This window comes from Serinus canaria, chromosome 3 (genome assembly GCF_022539315.1).
Source record: "Serinus canaria isolate serCan28SL12 chromosome 3, serCan2020, whole genome shotgun sequence".
Lineage (NCBI taxonomy): Eukaryota > Metazoa > Chordata > Aves > Passeriformes > Fringillidae > Serinus > Serinus canaria.
In genome coordinates, this window is record NC_066316.1 from 64,433,067 (window position 1) to 64,454,942 (window position 21,876).

The 21,876-nt window shown below is 38.9% G+C and overlaps 2 protein-coding genes across 5 annotated transcripts in view; one reads left to right on the forward strand and one right to left on the reverse strand.

The window, feature by feature from the left end:
• CEP85L (centrosomal protein 85 like) overlaps positions 1–21,876 on the forward strand; it is a 134,878-nt gene that overhangs the window by 69,796 nt on the left and 43,206 nt on the right. For all 3 annotated transcript variants that reach the window (XM_050972636.1, XM_030235936.2, XM_030235935.2), the window contains exon 3: positions 535–1,301. In XM_050972636.1, coding sequence (XP_050828593.1) covers positions 535–1,301 — 767 coding nt within the window. The remainder of the gene's footprint in view (positions 1–534; positions 1,302–21,876) is intronic.
• PLN (phospholamban) lies at positions 6,132–21,503 on the reverse strand. 2 transcript variants are annotated; one of them, XR_001991083.3, is made up of 3 exons: positions 21,361–21,503; positions 17,228–17,262; positions 6,132–9,458 (listed from the first exon to the last, which is right to left on the reverse strand). XR_001991083.3 is itself a non-coding variant. In XM_018917188.3 (3 exons), exon 3 carries the CDS (start codon positions 14,562–14,564, stop codon positions 14,406–14,408), a length of 159 nt encoding a protein of 52 aa, XP_018772733.1. In that variant the 5' UTR covers positions 14,565–14,685; positions 17,228–17,262; positions 21,361–21,503; the 3' UTR covers positions 14,147–14,405. The 2 variants fall into 2 exon arrangements, 1 of the variants encoding a protein (XP_018772733.1); XM_018917188.3 differs by lacking the exon at positions 6,132–9,458 and adding an exon at positions 14,147–14,685.

The window sequence follows — 21,876 nt, forward strand, 5'->3', positions numbered from 1 at the left end:
GCACTTGGAAATTGGTGAGATCCAGAATGGAAGAAAACTCTGTCCAAGTGACCATTATTAAACTGGCTTGTCTACAGCACTGCCATTTTACCAAGTGCATTTATTAAATTGTTCTGCCTTCAAGAAATGAGAAGAGGGGTGATGGAAGGAGAACCAGTCTTGGGACTCCTGAACACCTCTACTGTTTGTGGTATAGAAGCTCCTTAGCATATGGGGGGGGGGGGGGGAGAAAAGCTGGCAATGGTTTCTTTGGCTCACAGGCTGAGAATTCTATATGAAGCTTCTGTTGCCAATGCTTAGTGCGCTTTTCTTTTTGTTATCAGGACACCTCTGAGCAAAATAAACTTGAAAATCTCCCACTTTAATTAGTTTCTATTCTCATGGTTTAGAATGATCTAGAAGGCCCTGTTTTGTCAAGAAACCTCTTTCCTTCTATTTTTGCATTTCACTTTGAATTTGATATTTTGTCCTATCTGAACTAATGTTAATGAGCTCTGTGTTGCACTTATTTACACAATGATTTTCTCTTCACAGATCATTCAACTTCAAGTGGTACATCATCATTTAAGCCCAGCCGGTCACTGGTTTCTATTCCCACTGCCCATGTGATGCTGTCTGGTGCCAGCTCTTCACTTTCCAAACACAGGGAAGCTTTCAAGTCTGATGGCTCAAAATGGAGTACAAGCTTTGTACGGTCAGGAGGTGGCAGAAATCAGGGAGCCCTGGACAATTCTCTTGACATGAAAGATGCAAGACCTGTAAGAAAGTGGTCCTCCTTGTCTAAACTCAGCTCACCAAATAGTTTCAGCCAAGATGGAAGTAGTCATTCGGTGGAATACAGAGCTGGTACGGACAAAGCTGTGCCACCTCAATTGAGGACAAATGGGCCAAGTTGTTTGCACGACAGCATGGAGTTGCTAAAGATTGAGGACAAAGAAATGGGCAAAAAACGATCTTCTCTACTGGACTGCAAATACAAATTTGAAACGTGCAGCAAAGACGACTTTGTTTCAGATTCCCCAAGTAGGAGACACGCCTTAGACCTGACCTACAGTGCCTTACCTGAAAGCAAACCTGCGGCAGGCGGCTGCGAAGCTTTCGGCCAGAGATACGCGACACTGGGACAGCAGGCTGTGAGCGGAGCTCCCATACAGCCGGCAGTGAGGACTCAGATGTGGCTCAAGGAGCAGCTGCGGGCAAATCCCCTGGACTGCAGGCCTGCTGAGGAGCCCTTCAGTGTGCCTGCCTGGCACATGCAGCAGCTTGAAGACTTTAGAGTCCCAGGTGACCAGTCTATGCAGGTAAGGCCAGAGCTTGGTGTTTGCTGCCATCAAGTGGCATCCTGTGTTAGACCTGAGGAGTAACAGGCAGCTTTTAATGAAACAGGAAAGGGAACAGGTCCTCCTAACTAGCTGATGGTATTTTTAAGCTTTGGATGGGGCTGTTGTTGCTTGTTTCTCAATATTAGTTGTTTGTTGGGTTTTCTTTTGTTTCTGCTGTCTGCTTACAGTTTACTCTCATTCATTGTGCCTGTCTGCACGGGACTAATGTATTCATGTGAACCTGGGCACAGGAAGAGGTTCATCAAATAGCCTTTTTAGTAGTTTTAGAGTAACTGTATAGTGGGGGAAATGTGAAGGTATTTTGATCTGAAAGGGATTACAAGGAGGCTGCATTTATGCATTCAGCAAATTAAGAATGACTTGGGTCGTGCAAGGGTGAATGAATATTCAATCTCCTTATGCCTAGCACTTAAAAACGGAATTCAGTTTAATATTACTGCTTATTTTTTAACTAATAAAAATCAACTAACAGTAGTCAACAAATCTGGTTTATTTAAATAAGGTAGTATGTTAGGTAGTGTGGTTGATGTGTCATACTTGAAATACTTTGATATTGAGATTATCAAGCACATAGTTTTAAGAGATAAGTAACCCTTTCTAACATTGCAATTCACAGTCTTTGTTTTCAGCTAACAAAGCTGAAAACAAAGCTTTGTTAGCTGAAAAGAGCTTTCAGCTGTTTTCCCCTAATGGGGAAGTACAGTTTGTGAAGAAAGGCAGCATTTAAAATCTACACGTTCGTGTTTACCTGTGTAGTAAGTTTGGCTTGGCTTGACAGAAAAATCCCGGATTACAATATATAAATTTCTCGTTTTAGGGTTAGATTAGGATATTATGTCAGCAGAGATAATCTAGCAGTTTGTTCAGATTTCCTGCTTTCTTCAGCCTGAGGTATATGAAGTAATTTACAAAGAGCTGTGCTCAAGTTTTGTTGTTCCTCCTGTTGTATATTGATTGAAAGAATGACAAGTTTAGAGATTCTTAACATCCAGTTTTGCTCATAATGGTGCTCTGGTTTTGGGTTTTGGTGGTGTTTTGAGTTTTTGTTGTGTTGGGTTTTTATGGGGTTGGGTTCTTTTTGGGTTTGGTTTTTAAATGAAGATATTTGGAGCCAATTAATATGGCCAAACTAATAGTAATTGTCTAAAAACCTGACACTGTTACAGCTAGCCACCAGTTATTGCTGCAGAAGCCCTCATCTTTCTCTAAGCACTTCAAAGATTCTGATGCTGATATAAATTCCCCAGTAGGGAGCAGAGGCTCCTCTGCTGAGGAGCCCCTGATGGGGTCCTCTCAGAACTGAAGTGACAGAGGCGGGCTCAGTGCTGAGGCTGGGTCCAGGGCACTGCCAGCTGGACTCCATGCAGCTGGCACCTGCTGGTGGCATTGAGGAGCACACAGAGGGTTTGGGAAGCAACAGCAGGGTACCATCAGTGAGCTTGGTCTATCCATTCATTCAAGTCTTCCCAAACACCTGAGATGTGTAGCTGTCTGCAGCCACCAGTGGTGCTGTCTGTGAGATTTGTGATCAGGTTACTGTGCCTGGATTTAAATATACTGAATGACATAATGTTAAGGGTTGGAAGGGACCTTAAAGATAGTTTAATTCCACCCCCCTCTGCCATGGGCAGGGACACCTCCCACTAGACCAGGTGGCTCAAAGCAACCAGCCTGCTCTTGGATACCGCCAGGGTTGGGACATCCACAACTTCCCTGAGCGACCTGTTTCTATGTCTCACCACCCTCACAGTAAAAAAAATTTTCCTAATATTCAGCCTTGAATTTCCCCTTTCTCAGTTTGTACCCATTGCTCCATATCCTGTCACTACAGTTCCTGTGAGGGAACTCCAGCAGGCTCAGATACTGGATGGTTGCTGTGAGGTTTCCACTCAGCCTTCTCTTCTCCAGGCTGAACAGCCCCACCTTCCTCAGCCTGTTTTTGTAGGGGAAGTGCTCCAGTCCTCTTAACAATTTTGTGGCCTGCTTTGGACTTCCTCCAATAGTTCCACATTCTTCTTTATGCTGGGGATACCAGACCTGTATGCAGTACTCCAGATGGTGTTTCACAAGTGTTATTTACTTATTTACTTTGTTTAGGCACAGGTCTCTTAATCATCTTATATGTGCCTTTAAAGGCACTTTGTTTAGGATGGGTGTTTTAGAAATTTATTTTTCTTTAGATCAAAAGAGCTCCCAGTTTTTGTTCTTCAGGTCTCAGAAGTGCTTTCTCCCTCTGATCATGTTTAAATACATATGAAGGCAAAGTTAAGTGTTTGAAAGAGATGAAGCCCTGTGTGTGTTATTACAGTTACTCAAAAGCTTTCATCCATGCAGGCATTGCTACTGAGCTGTGTTTGGAGGACAGAGCCAGCAGGGGGAACACAAGCATTATTTATCTTTGGCTTAGATTCGAAACCAGTGCTGCACCTTTCCAGGTTTTTGAGATTTGACATTTTGCCTAAAACTGGATTGTTTTGTTTTGTGGGGTGTTTTTTTTGGTTGGGCTTTTTTTTTGGTTGGGCTTTTTTTGGTGGGTTTTTTTTTTTTTTTTTTTTTTTTTTTTTGGGTTTTTGGTTTTTTTTTGTTTTTTTTTTGTTTTTTTTTCACCTGTAACTTCTACATCTCTGTGGAAGAAATTCCTTATGCCCTTAGCAAGCGCTTCCATTGGCATGATTTGGAGTCATATTGCTGGGCCTTGAAATGGGATCTGTTCTGTGTCCTCAAGTGAGATGTGGTTGAGAAGTAGGACCCGGTGAAGGTTAAAGCATGTGCAAGAGCAGTGAGCACTTTGGGCTCTTAGAGGCATCCCCTGCTGTCCTTCCCTGCCCTCCTGTGCTTTTGACAGAGGTTACACCTGTAAGGAGGAGAGATGCCAGAAGCAATGAAGAAATGAGAATGGGTCTTCCTGTCTTGTCTTTTAAAGAAACCTCAGCATCATTCTGCTGTGGCCTTTTTTCAGAGATCATGTGTACCTGGGAACTGGTATTTTATTGTTTCTGAGAAGCCAAGAAAACTGCAATACCAATATATTGCACAGGAAGCTGATGATTTATAAAAGGGGCAAAAGCCACAGGTCTATATAATTTTTTTTTCTTTTCCTTTTGTGAGGACTACTTTTGCTCTTTTGCTTTTTTGCTTTTAATACTTATATATTCTGATGGAAATATAGTGGTTTTTCTAGGACTGAAAAAATTAGTTTATCATTATTTTGCTTTAAAACTACTATTGCCATAAACAGAGAATACAACAAACTTTGCTTTCAACTGTTAATCTAGAGCTGCTTTGTGCATCTTTAAGATAGCTGCACTCTGTAGTCTCCCCTTCTTCCAGCCTATCACTAATGAAACAAGAATAGACAGCAGCAATTTTCTGAGTTGATTTTGAGGACCGGTGGTTCAGGGACAGCTGTTGGACTTAATAATACACAATGCAAATAAGTTTTTATGTCCTCACAGACTAATACAGACAGTTAACCATAGAAAACGCTAATTCAGAGTAGATTTTTGTAAAATCAAACAAGCTTTCTATTTGTTTACTCTGAAGACTAATGGAAAGTATAATGTAACACCCCTCAAAAGCTGTTCCAATGTTAATTACTTTCGAGTTTAAGATTCTCTGCTTCCTTAGTCTGAAGTTGAATGAACTCAGTGTTTTTTCTTATACTTTGCTCCCCAAATTATAATCCCTATCATGTGGCTTTTCCATTCCAGTTGTAAACCTTGGGTTGTAAAATAAATGTTCCTATGCATTGTAAGGGAAGCTCAGAGTGTTGGGTAGAAGACCTACACCTGCATTGTGATTGTCGTTCAGGATGTGGTCGGGTTTGCAGTTGCAGAAAATGTGCTGTGAAACAACAGAATACCTCTTTTTGCATCCTTCAGTAGTGGGTGTGATGTGAGTGTGATGTTTGCACATTTCAGAAATAAATCTCCAAGGAGAATCTGGTCTCTGGTATTTGTGTAACATCGTGGAGTTGCATGTGAACATTCATTTCCTTAGCTAATGCAAGTTATTTAATGTATGCTTTTTGAAAATAAACATTCTCCTACGCATTTCCTAGGAACAGATTTTAAAAGTTCTTCAGAATATGGAGTTCAGTTTATGCACTGAACCAAAGAAATATTGCTTTAATGAAAACAGTTTCCATGCAGAATTTATATTTCACCATATACTTGTTTAATTGTTTTCAATATACAGCTGATCTTTGAATAAGGAAATGTGTGATAAGGACTGTATTAAGAGACAACAATTGCTTATAATATGCAGCAACATTTCCCATTTACTGAACTTGGAGGCCATAAAATCTAAATTAAAAGGCTCTATGTTTTCAAGCAATGGCATTTCAAAATTTTCAAGCAAAAGCAATCAAAGTCTCATCCTACTATATATCCTATTATCTGAATGCATGTAGGTACATGCTGTGTGCTAGTCTAAAAATTAGATTTAAAATGAAAGCATGTCTTTAAAATTGTTGGAAATCATAAAATAAGAAGGAAAGCTTCAGAAGGTTGCATATCTACATATTACCTTTGTCTGGTGTTGCAAGTACCACAGAATGAATCTCTTTGTTCCAGTGTACTGAGCATCTGTATGATTTCTGCATGGTGTGCTTAATTGTATCAGAATATTGCAAAGATAATAGGTGGAAATTCCTTAAGTGCATCTTTTCTCTTTAATGTACCAGGTTTAGTGGTTTTTTTAAATGAGAAAAACACTAGATTGATCATACCATGTATATAAAAATTGCTGGAAATTAAGTTTTAATGCAGTGAGAAGTTTAGAACAATTTTTGTTGCAAAGCAGAAAAGGAAGAAAGTAAACTGCATGCATATCTAAAAATTGGTAAACAAAACTGTAAAACTTTAATTGAAAGAAAAGTCATAACATTCATCAGATAACATTGTTGCCACATAGAATTTTATTCTTAAATGAAGCCACGGTTTTTTTACAATCCTGTCAGATCAGAAAATTAAAATTATTAATATCAGCATTTTTCCTATATCACATTTTGATGAAACCATATTTTTCAGGAATAGAAAACTTTTTAACATGAGGGATTATCACTTTTAGCTAGCAGAGTGAACTCCTTTACTGTGAGCCATAACTAAACTTTTATGGTCTGTTCCTTTTGCTGTGAAGTTGGTAGCCCAGCAAATGGGATTCCATTCATTATAACGTGCTTGCAGTTCAGTCTGGAGTGCTAGCAAATGATCAGAAACCAAACTTGGACTGTGCTTGATTGCAAAAAGAGCCTTGGCATTGGTTAGCTGGTAACTTTGTCTGCTTTATACGTCACCTCTGGAAAATGCTTCAGTTTCAGCAGTGTTTTTCAGCATTTGTGGAGGATTATGTCATGTTCATTGCTGGCTGAAAGGAGGCTTCTAGGATTGCATCTGGGGATTGTTTCTCCATGCTCTGACAGAAAAGTTTTTCACAGATTTCCTTGGTATGTAATTTTTGATCTGGAAATATGTGCACGTTGGTGGCAGCAGGCTCATCTTCCTCAATTAATTAAAAAGGAATATGTGATTTTATTGTTTTGTCAGGACCCAGTGGTGTCACAGTGGTTTCCCTAAGATAGGGAAACTTCTGAATATAGAGAAGCTCATGTAGACAATAAGCTTTGGGTAGTCCCAAGCAGTGAATAACCATTTTGTTGGGAAAACTGTTCTTATTCTGCTTTGGGCTAGAGTGGGTTTCCTGTTTGTTATGATGGTTTTGGTGTGCTTTGAACCATCTATGTCAAGCATCAACAGGAATTCTCCTCAGTAATGCAAAACTGTGTAACCATTGCCACATGTATCTCTGGTATATAAATTTATGGATTTTTTTTTAAAGCAGATTATTTCAAGATTTTAAAAATAAATGATTGCTTATTGTAATATAGCTGTGCAAAGTTTTCTGCTTTAAATGCAAACAGATTGGAATTCATACTACTATAACTATCAACTTAAAAAAACTATGGGTATGTAGTTTGCAGAAGCCATTTCAAATGGTTATTGCACATATTTCAGAGCAGGTGAGAAAAAAACTTTTGTTTTAACTATCTGTGCTACTCTAGGCCATTGTGCTGGTTTGGCTGGGGTAGAGGCAATTTCCTTCCTAGTAGCTGCACTTTGTACTTATACCAATCCATAGTCCCATGCTAACTACTATACCATGAAGAAAATTAACTTTGTTCCAGATAAAACCAGCACACTAATTCTCTGTAAGCTTTGGAGCAGGTAGCATAGAGTGGAATGTGGATGCTTACTAATGGCAGGACTTCCTTAAGCTTTTCACAGCAGTATGCCTTTTCCTGTGAAAAGTCTGTTCATAGATCCACTTTAGATGAGTCTCTTGCAGATAACTGAATAACAGTAGTGATGATATGGGAGTTCTGGGTGTGAACACGAACAGATCAGTTCTATAATACACTCAGCACTCAGCAGTGTATGTGCTGAATCAGGGATGTGCTGTTGGCAGTAGGAAGCTGGAGCTGGGGCTTCCCCCATCCATAAAACAACATCTGCCTCGTATGCATGTGTATTAATATGCATATCTATGGCAACAATTCTACTGTATGATATATATTTTTTGGTGCACACTTGGTGGTTCTTGTGGTTGGTTTCTGTGTTTCACTTGGGAGAGTGAGATGCTAAGAGAAAGTTGTTTGGCTTTAGTGTGATGGATGAAAATCTGCTTCCAGTCCCATCCTTTCCCAGGACTTCTCAAGTTTTTAGCTCTGCCTGCTGGAAAATCATTCCAACAGAAGTGTGCTCCTGTTGGTCACTCTCCTTCCCAGGACCCTGTGGGAAAACTACATCACTCTGTAAAGAGCCACAAAAGAAGGTCCTGCAAGAAGTTTTTGCTGCATGCCTAGAGGTGAGGACAGGCTATGGACTGATGATGGCACTGGCAAGTAACAAGTGGTCTCTCAAATACGACTGGAGGGCTCCTACACTGCTCACTTGACCTGTGCATAAGTGGTAAATCCGCTTACTGAGGCTGTAGTGCATCTTGGGTTTGTGCAGCTGTGCCTACTGCTGGTGTATGTGCTGCTGCTAAGGCAAGAGCTATGATAACCCTGGATAATGGCCCTTTGTTATTCAGTTGTTTTGACATGTGCTTCTTTTGATATGCTGTTTAACAGAAGGCTTCTGGCTTTTGAGGTGTTGTAGTGAACCACAGGTGGTCAAAAAAGGTCTAAATAATAATAATGTTTTCATATTTGACCTTCACTTATCCCCATCTCTGCTACTGCAAGCTGCTTTTCAGGGATACCTTTGTTTCCATTTACAGCATCTGTGCTTTTCTCTCCACAGGTAATTTGATGTGTGCTGTCAACTCAAAGCTGGCATTTTGGTTTGCTTTCCTGCTGTCATTTCCCATTAAATATATGTTCTACAGAAATCCCATTTTAAATATTTGAGTTCTGCTGCCCCCTTTTTGCAGAAATTATGTTCCTTGAGTGCTGCAAATAATTTGTAGGTCTTTAAATAACAATCACCTGTAGTCATGAGAAACTGCACTAGCTGCTGATGCATTCTTGGGTTTCTTCAGGCACTCAGTGAGGCTGTAGATGCTTTCTTCACTCAGTGGCAGGTGCACAGCTTGTGCACAGCTCTTAGGATTGCTTTCTGATAAATTTGGGGTGTGCACACATTCTCTGTAACTGTCAGATACTTTAGCCTCTGCCGTCTTCACATACTTAGATTCAGGTAGTCTAAAGTGTCTACATTATCATTGCAAAATCCACAGGGTGAAATCTGAGAAGGAAGCAGAGCCTTGCAGAGGTTCACATCAGCTTCACAAGGATAAATGCGAGCACTAGAACCAAGACAATGAGCAGAAAGTTAAGTAGCAGGTTGAGACCCCTGTTGTTGGCAAGATCCATAATGTGCATCAGTCTGCCCTCTTGTGCCTGCAGCAGACTCTTGATTGTAGCTTAGGCCTGCTCCTTCATTAGTAAGCTGTGTAGGTTAACATGAATTTCATTGTGTCCATAGCTCTTCCCCTGGTTTTTAGTTTCTGCCACTTAAGAAAAAAATGGTATGCTTAAAATGGACAGTTGTTTAGGGTTTTTTTTCTGGAAAAGTATTCTGGATGTTCCAGTAAGCCTTTTTTCTCAAATACCTTAAAAATAAAATGAAATAAAATTAAGGTTAATGATAACTTTCATTCCAGTACTGAAGAATTTCTGAAAAACTAATAATTGGAGGAAGGACTTGAATTTTCTTATACAGTTTGGCACTTCATTGACTTTATTAATGTGTATGGTACTTTCCAGGCCCATCGAATTTTCAAAAGAAGGAATGTTCTCAAGACTTAGTCTCTTTCAGCAACAGACTGTTGAAAATTTACTTCTAAAATACCTCTATAGCTGAAAAACCCCTCTGTCCCCTGCTTTCTTATCTGGGCAAAATGTCTATCTGTTAATAGAAGTATTTCCTACCCTTCTAGGGTTTGGCATCGTGCACTGCAGTCGTGTTTAGCTGGCAATGTGCTTTCTAAGGCCCACTGCAGTCTTGCATATGCCTTACCAAGAATCTGGATGGAGCTGGCAGAGGATGTGTCCTTAGTGCTTTTAATAGCACATATGCAATTACTTATTTTAAGATAACATTAATAACTTAACAATTGGGGTTTATTTATAGAAATATATATACATAAGTGAAAGGAACATATAAACCCACTCAACCCTAATACTGCCGACAGTGGCCAAAACTTGCTTTTAATAATCAGCTACATTTTTAGGGAGGATCACAAGAGGGCAGTATTTTACAGTTTTGCATTTGATACAAAGGTGTAACTTCTGGCATAATTTTGCCTTAAAAAAAAGAAAAAGCTTATAAAGCAATCAATTAGATATTACTACAGTAAATATAGGGCCTGTGTTAATTAATTTAAATTACCAGGGTTCTTATTGAGGATAGCATCAGTTCTCAAAAGAATCCTTATAGATATGTTCCGGGTTTTGGTTTGTTTTTTTTCTTCTTTTTTTTCCCTACTTTTTATCATGGAGATCAAAGCTAAAATGATTACATTTGTTATTAAATAAGACATCTCTGGATCTTGCAGGATTTTACACAAAAAATTTCCAATTGTATTCTCCTAGGCACTATTCATTAATAGCTGTACAAATACAGGTATGTGGTCTGTAATCTATAGTGTGTTTATATGCTTCCAAATATAAATGGGAACACTCTCTAAATGAATGTGTTCAATTACTCTGCTCTAATTTTGGCAGAGAGGATATAGTTAGTTTCAGTGTACATTAAAAAGTGTGTACATTTTTTATGATTATTGTTCTGTCTGTATCCCAGAATGGATAAGGTCAATGGGTCCTACCATCTTCCTGCTCAAGCAGGGTCATCCTAGAGCACATGGCACAGGATTGTGTTCAGGTGGTGTCTGAACATCTTCCATTAGGGAGACTCCACAGCCTCTCTGGGCAGCCTGTTCCAGTGCACAGCTACCTCCACTGGAAATTCTTCCTCACATTCACAAGGAACTTGCTAGGCATCAGTTTCTGCCCATTGCCTCTTGTCCTGTTGCTTGGCAGCACCCAGCAGAGCCTTGCTCCATCCTCTTGGCACCCCTTTCAGACAGACATGGATAAGGTCCCTTCTCTCAGTCACTTCTTCTGGAGGCTGAACAGGCCCAGCTCCCTCAGACTTTGCTCTTAACAGAAGTATTCCTCCAGTGCCTTAATGATCTTTGTCACCTTCTGCTGGACCTGCTACAGGAGCTCCATGTCACTCTTGTACTGAGGAGCCCATGGCACTCCAGCCTCACTAGGGTGGAGTAGAGGGGCAGGATCATCTCCCTTGACCTGCTGGGAAAGCTCTTCCTAATGCATGCCAGGATACCACTGGCCTAGTTATATCATTGGCCATTGGTGTAGTTGTAGCATAACTTACATACAAATTTTTTGTACAAGCATTTTGTGCATGTTGTGTGCATGATTTTATTTAAGGCTGTTCACTCTTGTCTGTCCAATGAGTGGTTCCCTTCCAGTACCAGGAAGGGAAGTTGTTGCTAAATTGATGTAGAACAGTTATTAAAGAACTGAAAGTATCTGCTGCCTTCTAAAACACCTTCTGACTAGTCTTGGTCAGAGCAAAGTTTCAGTTTGTAAGTGGGTCATGTTTTCACACAGAGAATAATAGCAACTATTCAATTATTAAATCAATTGTTGTTGTATCATTTTTTGCTGAGGAGCTGGCTGAGGAAACACATCTTTAAAACCAGTATATTATGGTTCCTGATTCAGCTCCTTCCCAGTTTAAAATTGTTGTGGAAGTGGGTAATTTTTCTTTGGAAGAAGAATAATACCAGGTGGTTGCCTGTTTAGCTGTCTTTATTCACTATTAGTGTGTAAAATGACCTTAGGAAAAAGATTTAGGCTTGGGTGGAGTGGAGCAGAGAATTAAAAACTTAATCCAAGCTACGTGCTGTACATGTTCGCAGTTTTTATTATGACTCATAAAAGTGGTAAACTTTTTGATTACATTTGCAGAAAATTAATTAGGAATAGTTACAAGCACTAGCTCCTGAGTGGGAATCAGGTGCATGTGAGTGACCTGCAAAGCAGAATAAATAGAGATTTAGAGAATTAGAAAGCTGTGTGATGAGCTAGCTTCTTTTCACATAACTTTAATAAGTAATAGAATGGATGCTTCTTTCTAAACAATTGGAAATATTTTATGCATTAATATTTTTCAAGCAGTCCTTTTATTAAGTAAAAATACTATAGAAATTATTTTTAAAGCTTGTGTAAGTCTACAAAGAAGATTGTATCATGTTCAAATGGGGTTTTTTTGAAATTTCTAGGTTTGGCTAACATTTGGTGAAATAGAGGATAGTGACAGATTTTTTAATCAACAGAAGCCTAAGACACAAATGAAGCATACAGTGTATGCAATATATCTGCATTGCTGTAAAATAGCAGTAAGGCTTCCAGTTTATTGATAACTTGGTTTTGTTCTTGTTTGGTTATTGTTTTGAAATAAGTTACAGATTTTCAGGTACATAAAAGGAAATTGGAGGGTTTGTTTTTATTGGGCTACATTTTTTAGCAATGCTTTACTCTGACTCCTTTAAATTATTGGCTTGTGAAACCTCTAACCCAAACATGTCCTCAGAATGCAGTGCTGATGCTTTACTCTTAACACTTCTTTCTTCAGCAGGTTTTCAGTACTGTAAAACTGTCTATTTCTGGTTGAAGTCTCTTGAAACACATCCAAAGCAAACTAAAGCTAGAAACTCTATCCATCACAAAAATACAGATTCAAAAAGAGAAGAAAAGCAAGAAGGATTAAAAGGGGAAATATGCTTGCTAAAATCTGTGTTTGTGAGAGTTGTCAGAATGCATGAAAGGGAAATTGAGATTTACACTGACAGCTCAAATCAGTAATGCTCATATACTAACTTGCAGGTGTGGGGGTGTGTTGCCAGTCTCACCAGTGCTCACCCTAATCCTCATACAAGTAGCCATCTTAATTTCCTCTAGTGGGTAACCTTACTCCAGAGTCTGGTCACAACATACCTACTCACCAGATAGGAAATTCACCACTGGTTTTGCTTGCATTCCATTGAATATAGAGTTTTTTCAAAGATTTCTTCCCTTCCTACTCATGAAACTTCTACTCATGAAATACTAAGTCTTAAAGGCAGAATACCAGACAAACTTGTTTTGATTTTCTGTATTCATTAATAAGAATGCTTACATAGAATGGAATAGAAGAATATCTCTTTAAAAAATGGATGTCTGTCTGACTTCTGTTGATTCTTAAGCTTTCTTTAAATTTGAAAAGTGTCAAATTTCTGGGGATTTTGCTTAATCAGCTTTTTGCTTACCAGCAACATGTAAGTAGGGTTGGAAGTCTTCTACTCAGTCTTGTTACTCACAATTTCTGGAGCAGAAGTGTCATCTTTTATGTGTATAGCCTATGGTTTACATGTTGAAAAGATATTTCTTCAGTGCTTTTCCCTCCTGTGCATAACTGTTTACAATGAACTTTTTAATCTGTCATTTATTTTAGGAAAGTACTTGCATGTTCTCTAGCAGGAATTTGCAGCTGAAGATGGGGATGCTACTTACATTTGTATGGATACACTTCAGTCACAACAGTAATGATGACCTAGACTTTTCTCTTTGCCATATCAGGTGTAAGCCACCTCATGTGACATTGGCAAGTTCCAAGTTTTTTGTAGTTTTAAACTAAGGAAATTACTACATACATAAGAACAGGCCTTAATTAAGTTGTCTGAAGGCAAATGTTAAGAACTCTGAGAACCCAAGTTGTGCCAGTTGTCATGTCAGTCAAATGGCAATGGAAAACAATATTTTTTATTTCAGTTATTGTAGCATCAATTTTTTCCTGCAAAACAGAATGAAAAATCTTGCCAGATGTCACATATATAAGATCCCTTAAATAGGGAGTAAAACATATGAGTTAATTTTTCTTTTCTGATTTAGAAGAGATTTTTGGTTTGTTCTCTTATTCCTTTGAAAAACACTAAAGCAATTTGAATGCCTTCAGCTGGTAATGCAGAGATGCAGCACTTTGAACTAAGCAGAGCAGAAATTTTCCCAGGATGGGTTGAGGGCTGTGTACCTGTAAGCTCTTCTTTGGGTAGGCATGGTCCAAATTTGGAACCCTTCCAAGGGCTTAAAGATTTTCAGAGAAAGCTAAAAACACTTAGGCCCCCAGAAAGGGATGATGGTGTTTATCTGACTGAAACTGTGAATTTACCAGCTGCTGGCTGTTACTGATCAGAGCAGATAGTCTGATTTATTGATAATTTACCCCTTGTAGTAAAGACATCTCTTGGTTGAGACAGACAAATTGAGTGATGCACAACTTAGTAACTACAGGGTCTAAACACTTTTCTGCGCAGAAAATGTGTTTTTAATACATGAGCAGGCAGTAAGATAACAGAGCACTGGTTGGCACACTCTCTAGTCCAAGTGCTAGCCCCTGTCACATGAGGATCCTTGCACTGGGAGTTGCACGTGTAGGTCTCTTCCCCCTGGGATGACTTTCCTAGAGGATAGGGCAGAGAGGTGCTGGAACTTCAGAGAAGCATCACAATGATACAGATCAGCAAGAGGCAGATTAGAATCAGGCAGAAATTCACAAAGAGCTCTTGGAGCCTTTGGCGTGCTTGTGGGTTGACCTCAATAGTTGAGGCTCTCCTCAGAGCGGAGCGGGTCATGTGTTGGACCTTCTCCATGGCAACAAGAAAGCAGAGGGCACAAATCAGAGGTTTTAGGAGTGCAGGAAAGAAGAGCAGTGGTCAGGAACAGTTCAAAGTGCCTAATATCTTCTCTTTGTTTTAGACAGTCTTTGTGGAGCTGGAAAGCAGGAAAGCAGAGAATTAGAAGTGCAGAAGTGTTTTTGAGTGTAAATAGAGATTGTAAAAGCAATCTGTTTATTTCAGACTTTTTAGAGCTTTAAAACAGTGTTTTTAGGGTAAAACAGGATTTTAAAATTTTGAGGTTTTAATTTTAGATTTGTGTTGTTTTATGCTTCTCCTCCTGAAGAGTACTGAGCACCTGCTTCTTGGCAGTGATGAATAACTGTACTATGGAAATTGTGGATATCTGGGTTTTGACCAGATTATTGCTTTAGATCCTAAGCTCTCTATCTCACACTGTTTCTGAAAAGGCTGTGGCTGATTGCCTTTCTACACACACCTCTCTGCTTTATTTGTTCAAGCACTTGTGAAGGCTTGATGATAAGAGTAGGGTCACAGACCTTTCAGCCAGTAGATCTGGATAGTCCTGCTGGCTGCTACTGACAGGGCAGATGATAACCTGATTTACCAGTACCTTTTGCTGGAAGGGAGGAAAAGAATTCTTGTTGATGTATTTTGATCCCAAGAAAAAGTACTTTATGGTGGGCAGTTAAAACCAAATGCATCGCCACTGTTGGGAATTTCAGTAATATACTTCTCAACAGACAAGACAGAGTAAGGACTAAATCTTTTTTTTATGCATGTTGGACAGTGTGTTACGAACATTGGTGCAAAGGCAGAGCACTGCTGTGAGGAGCAAAACAAAGCATTTACTCAACTTTGTCTTTTAAGTGAGTGTTACATTTAAAGTGTATTTTTCCTCCTTTTTAGCAGCAGATGGAAGGACAGGGTGTCAATTGTTTTAAAACTCCAAATAAGTCGTTGCAACATAAAACCCTCCTGTAAAAACCTTCCATGACAAGAAGCTGGCTGTGATATATGCTGGTTTAGCTCATAGATTCTGAATATAGGTGCTGTCATAATATGAAAACTTGGTTTTTAAAATAATGATGATGATCTGTCAGACTTTGTTCCTAAAGCTGCACTTACCCCTAAACATTTTATGAATTTATATTGTGTTCGTATATTTCACAGAAGGCCTCTCCTTATCAGCACTTAATTTTGTTTTTCCTGGAAATAAGTGAAATTATATATGCCACGTAGAGGAAAACAACTGCTTAGATGTCTGCTGCCCAAATTACATGATGATCCTGCCTGAATCAGAGATACTTTGCCCATGAATTTGTCTTTATATGTGGCTAAAATGGAAAAACCTTAAAAGGAAACAAAAGTTTCTTTCAGATTCTTTCTTTTTTAATCCTTTCATGTTGGGCTGTAGAGTGAAGTGTTACTGTATGAACAGAATGCATGTGTTTTCAGTGGCAGTGTTGGTATTTAAAGAGAGACTTTCAAAAGCAATCAGATTGCACATGGTTATTTTAATACCCTCAGAGGCCTCCATGTAATGACATCTCCTTCTCAAACTGAACTTCAGGTTTTGTTATGATTTTTTGAGCTGTAGTTGATCTTTACTTTATTGTGGAAAAAACATACACCAGAATACACTCTTGTAGTGACTACAGTTTTTCATCTTTGTTTGACTTTTTCCTGTACCTGTTTTCATCTATTTAAGCAGTTAAAATGCTTGCCAAGTATATTCTGCTTAGCTCTTTACTAGTCATGGTCTGTCCCAAGTGCAGTAAAAGCAAGACATGCACAGGAATTCTGAATTCATATTCATTCACCCAGCCCAGTACAGGCTGGAGTGCATTAGACTATTTATCCTCTTGCAGACAAGTCCCAGTAGATGAACCACAAATGGATTTACATGGATAGAGAGGAGTTTGTGTAACTAGCTTCTGTGACAGACACTGCTCAGAGAACATCATTTCCTGTGGGTGACTTCATCAGAGCATTTTATGTCATTTTTTCAGTGTGAGATGTGTGTATGTCTTGGTCTTTGGGCTGTGTGTGACCTGCTGCAGCAACATTTATCTTTCCTAATTTTTTTTTTTCTTGGAGCCCACAGAATGATTCGAACAGCATCAATGTGTACTTGTGCACATGCAGAATAAATGTAAATTCCATTTCATGAGGAACTAATGCAACTCTACTGCATTAGGTGTAACTGCACTCGTGCTGCCACCTGAACTGTGGAGTGAAAGTGAAACATATGCAGTGTTGCTGCATATGTTTCACTTGCATGACTCAAGGGGCAAGGCCCTGGGGCTCTGAAGTACTTCCATAAAAAGCAATATTATCTGGTTGGGCATCACAGATGCAAGGCCAGAATAGATATTTAGACATACATGACCAGAAGGGGATGCAAAAGGATCTTAAAAAGTGGAAGGTAGCATAGGTTAAAGTCTCTATACATCATACGTCTAGAAGACATTGTAGAGAAGGGATGAGGAGAGGACAAAATAGATTGAGTTTCTTGATTTAATAATTGATATGTTTTTGGAAGTTTTTGAAACATCTATGTGGTGTTTAACCTCCTGTCTGTGGGGTAAGTTTTCTTGTAAACAAAGGAAGCCAATTCTCTGTATTTCAACAAGTTTGTCTTTACAAGTGCTCAGGTTCAGCTAATAAACACATACCTTGCTTGTTAATCCTCCATGGTGCTGTCACCCACCTAAAGTGTGCAAAAAGAGAAGCAGATTCAGTAACACAGCTGCATACAGGCTATCAAGGTCAAAATGGACAGCTTGGGAAATAATTATACAGAAACAAAGACTGGTCATTGTCACAAATAGTAGCTGCTCTCTTGCTGTTCAGTCCCTGGTGTTTTAGGCCAATATAAAGAAGAATTGGGCATGCACACGCCACTTCTTGAAACAAACATGCAGCAAAAGGGCAATTTATATTTAATATTTCTTTTAGGAGTCACAAAGTGTGACTTGTGATAAGACTGAGAATCACACAAGAGGAGCAGTTGGCTGCATTGCTGTGCAGTTTTGTTTTATAGGTGCTGTTAATGGATGTGCAAGGCTTTTCTTATGCACAGAGGGAATCTGCAGGAAGACATCTGGTGGTTGACCCTGTATGTTACTATGTAGGGAATCCCCTATACCCCGTACTTCAGAATGAGTCACTGATCACAATTATTGCTTCCCACTTCACTGACATGTGACTGTTTCCCTGATTTGTATTAGGTTATTTTTATCTTTGTTCCTGGGTGCCCTTCACAATGAGAGAGGGTATGTGACCAAAGTGAAAACTGTGGGCCATGCTCATTCCTGGTGCAACTGTATTGACTCCTTTGAAGTCACACGGGATAAATTTGGCTCCCTTGGAAATGCCACAGCCTGTCTCCTGTCATATGTTCACTAAATGCAGCAGTGATATCAGTGGAATACTTGAATTCTTGCAGTTCCACATGACCAAGTGAAGCCCTGAGGGGCTGTTGAAATTATGTTGCATAAATCTGTTGCATAGATTTTTAAAATGATATGTCCCAAAACCCCAGTAATACACTTTTATCCATTGAAAAAAATAGTCTTACTAACCATGAACATAGTGATGGAAAAAGTACTATAAAGTTATGTTGATTAAAGATTTAGGCACTGACTTGTGGCATGTAATATCATTTTTCAGTCATATGGAGACAACATTTCCTTGGGATGGGGAAAGAAGTGACAGTTCAGCTTGTAGTTTGAGAAGTGCTGGTAACAGGAAAAACAAACTCATTTTATCTTTCTCTTTACCTTTTGTTTGTTTTGTACTGAAATGTCCTGTGGGTTTCAGAGAGCATAGGGGAAGACTCACACTTCAGATTATTTTTTTTCTCTCTCTTACAAATTCCTTGTTACTACAATCTTCCTTCTGAGCAGCTTTGAGGTTTTTGGTGTTCTAAAACACCAAAACCAAGAGTGAGAGCCTCTACTTGTATTTCAAGTCTGTAAGAATGTGAACGGTGTAGGTGACAAGAAACTACACTGATGAATAGTTGAACACACCAGTCATTTTGGGTTTTGAAATTTATCACCTTGTGGATAACTGGGACTTACATGTGTGCTGGTCCATTAGAGTAGCCTGGGAGCCAGTGCTTTGGGCTAGTTTTTAGGTTGGTTAAATTCCCTGCAACTGCTGCAGGGAGGTTCTTCAGTTTCCATACTCATGGGTTCAAAGTAAGACATAAAACAACTGTATACCAGTTCCAGTCTGTTGATGTGATCTGCCTTTTACTTAGTAAATTTCTTTTAGGAAATGAACTCCATGCTCTGCTGCAGTCACTGATTACTTAACAAGTTGTTTCATGTTGAGTTTTAGCTATGGTGGTTCATAGTCCATTTAATAGGAAATAGTCTAAGTGCAATTTGAATTAAAGTAAAAACTGAGATACATCTAGCATGTATAAAAGGTACAAGTGGAAGTGGATGTTGCAAGTTTTGTTTTTAACCTTCTAGCACGTCAGGGAACAATGATATGACATTGATTGAGAAGGATATAATAGATAAATTTAAGTTCTGCAAGGTTACTTGATGCCAGGAAGGTCCTGTTTAGCCTTTTTTCAATTTCCAGAAAGTAAAAGCAATCTTCAGTTCTAAAGTGTCTTGTAGTTTAAGGGAGCAGAACTTTACTTCCCTGTGGGATTTTTTTTTTCTCCAGCTGGGCTACTTTTCTATTCCTAAATCAAATTATTCTTAAAGCAAACAAAAAGGTGCTGTTGTAGTTCTGTATATGTATCCCATACATTTTTGTTTGCTGATGGTCTGCAAAAGCTGTGAAAATCATCTTTACCAGTTACAAACTGATGATTTCAGTGAGTTTCCTGTTGTATGGAGGAACTAACTTCCTCAGAGGGTGAGAAATAAATGCAGCTTTTAAAATAAAAATGTGGTAATACATGAATTTGAATCTCTCTTAAATAACAATTGTGCTGTTGTCTTGACAAATTAGTAGCAAGAAAAAAAAAAAGGCAGAAAATTTTCTGCTGTAAATTAAATGCCTAATTTCACATTGATTTGTAACACTTTTCACCTGTCCTGTAGCACGTCTCTGTCATGACTGTAGGTTGTGTCTCAGGGTTTGGATGTCTGTGACATGGGATGTTATAAGTGTGAAATTTTAAAATTTAATTTAACAGCTGAGCCACTCTCTCACCCACATTAAATTACTGAACTCTAACCAGATAAAATTGAGATGATGGAGCAGCTGACCTGCTGTAGCTGTAGGGTGCATTCCAGCTTCCAGGGAAGAGCTGCCTACAGCAGTTAAGTGTCGGTGTGTATGCTCAATCTATGTGGGTATTTTTAAAGGTCTGCATATACAATATTTGTGGTAGAAGAGAAAGATTCTCTGGGTGGTAGAATATACCTTAACTCCTCTCTTCACTTAAAAATACATTTTATGTCTAACTTCAGCCTTGGAAAAAATCTGTCTCAGAATCTTCTTGCACTTTGTAGGCACTGGGAGGTCTGAAGTGCTGCTTCTGCCTACTGAAAACAACTTCTAGAGAACTCTGTACCAGATTGTTTGCCTTGGAAGTTATAGCATGTCCAGACATTTCTCTCTCTTGAATATTCAAAAATGGCACAAGGCTGCTGAGCACAAAACCAAGCACCTGGATCTATCTTTGCCTGATGCCTGCCAGTCACTAGGAAAAGGAATTACGTGTATCTCTGTTCATCGACAGGGAAAACACACCTCACAAAATTACAGGTCTATATTAGGTTTGTCTCTTCTATAACCATATGTAGACATAAGTAGTAAGGTGTGAATTGATCAAAGGGGAGACATAATTTTACGGAGCACAAGTACCTTAGAGACATACATATTCAAGAATCATTTCTTTTTAAAATATTTGTATATGTAAATATTGAATATTCTCTATGTGAAATGTTTCTCTGAGGTGCACCTTATTTCAGTGATTTTAAAGCTGGGATTGTATTGCATTGTACAACATGTCTGCACTTCCCTTAGAAATAAACGGGTTCTTTTTTGCATTTGAAATTCAGTTCATCATGTTACAAATCCTAGCGAAATTATTTCTCAGTTATTAGAAGCAATCTAGTGCTGTGTTAGTTACAATGAACAACAAGAGAAAATAAAATTTTAATAGATGTCAAAGCAAAAACACTACATGGATTCCGTAGCTTGAACTGCACTTAGAGTAACATGGTATAATTTCAGATCTAGTAGTGCTATATATCACTTAAATTTTTTAATTAAGGATAATTTTTTCATCATACAGCAAAAAAAGGTTTGCTCTCTCAATGTGTTAGATCAGAAAAATGTTTTACAGAGTTAATGGTGAAAGAGCTTCTTTACCCTTGCTGGTCTGTGAATAGGCACCTTTGGGAAAAAGAATGCCTCTACAAAACTTTAGGATAATTATTCTCATTGTAGATTTTGGATTAAAAACCAAGACCAAACAGACAAAAGAAAAAACAACCAAAAGGTATTAAATGTAAAAGGAAAGACAAAGGTGCGAGAAACATGATGAAACTTCTCACCTTCTTGTGCAATACCACCTGTATAAATCATCTACCCAAGGACAGCTGGTGTCCTATGAACATATAGGAAATTATGTTGCCTTTACTGTTGCTGAAAGACTCCCTGCACAGCAGTATATCTTTGACTCAGAGCTACAATGCCTGTATTTCCATGTTTTTGATAAACAGTTAAAACCAGCTGTTAATTTGAGTAGAGGAGTTTTTTGTAGAAAAGTACAGCTACAGCATGCCTTCCTGCAAGATATAAAAGATTACACAGAAGAGAGTTTCCTTACCCCGGTGTGACTTAGTGAAGCACAGAGGAGCTTGCTTCGGGCTGTGGGACGTGCCTGTCGATCTCTGGCAACTTTTCCCAGTCTGTGACCAAGTTGTGGAAACAATTGAAGTAGGCTGAGGGGAAAAAATAACAAAATTTTCAGAGGCAGGACTCTCAGTGTCACTCAGCAGCTCACAAGTTGATTGGTCTCATTTGCCTTCTGACACAGGCAGTGGCTCCTCTAAACTTGTTCCCAGCAGTCATGTATTAAACATGGGCAGCGCCTTTCCTTTTGTGAGAGGACCTGTGTGCCAGGGAGACCACCTGCTCAATCACAGGATGAGGGAATCTGGGAAGCTGCATGCTTCTGAAGGGTAGCAAAGGGAGCTGTTCCCTGACACACTACCTTTTTTTAAACAGGAACTTAAATGGAGCTTACTCAGGGAGCTGCTTTGGATGTATTACTTTTGCTACAGCAATGTTTCTTCTTTATAGAAAAAACAAAAAAGTGAGGGCTGATGCATTTCTTGACTTG

What these genes read in the sequence shown, in the direction of transcription:
- PLN (XM_018917188.3), bottom strand. Translation starts at nt 14,564, where the DNA reads ATGGAGAAGGTCCAACACATGACCCGCTCCGCTCTGAGGAGAGCCTCA.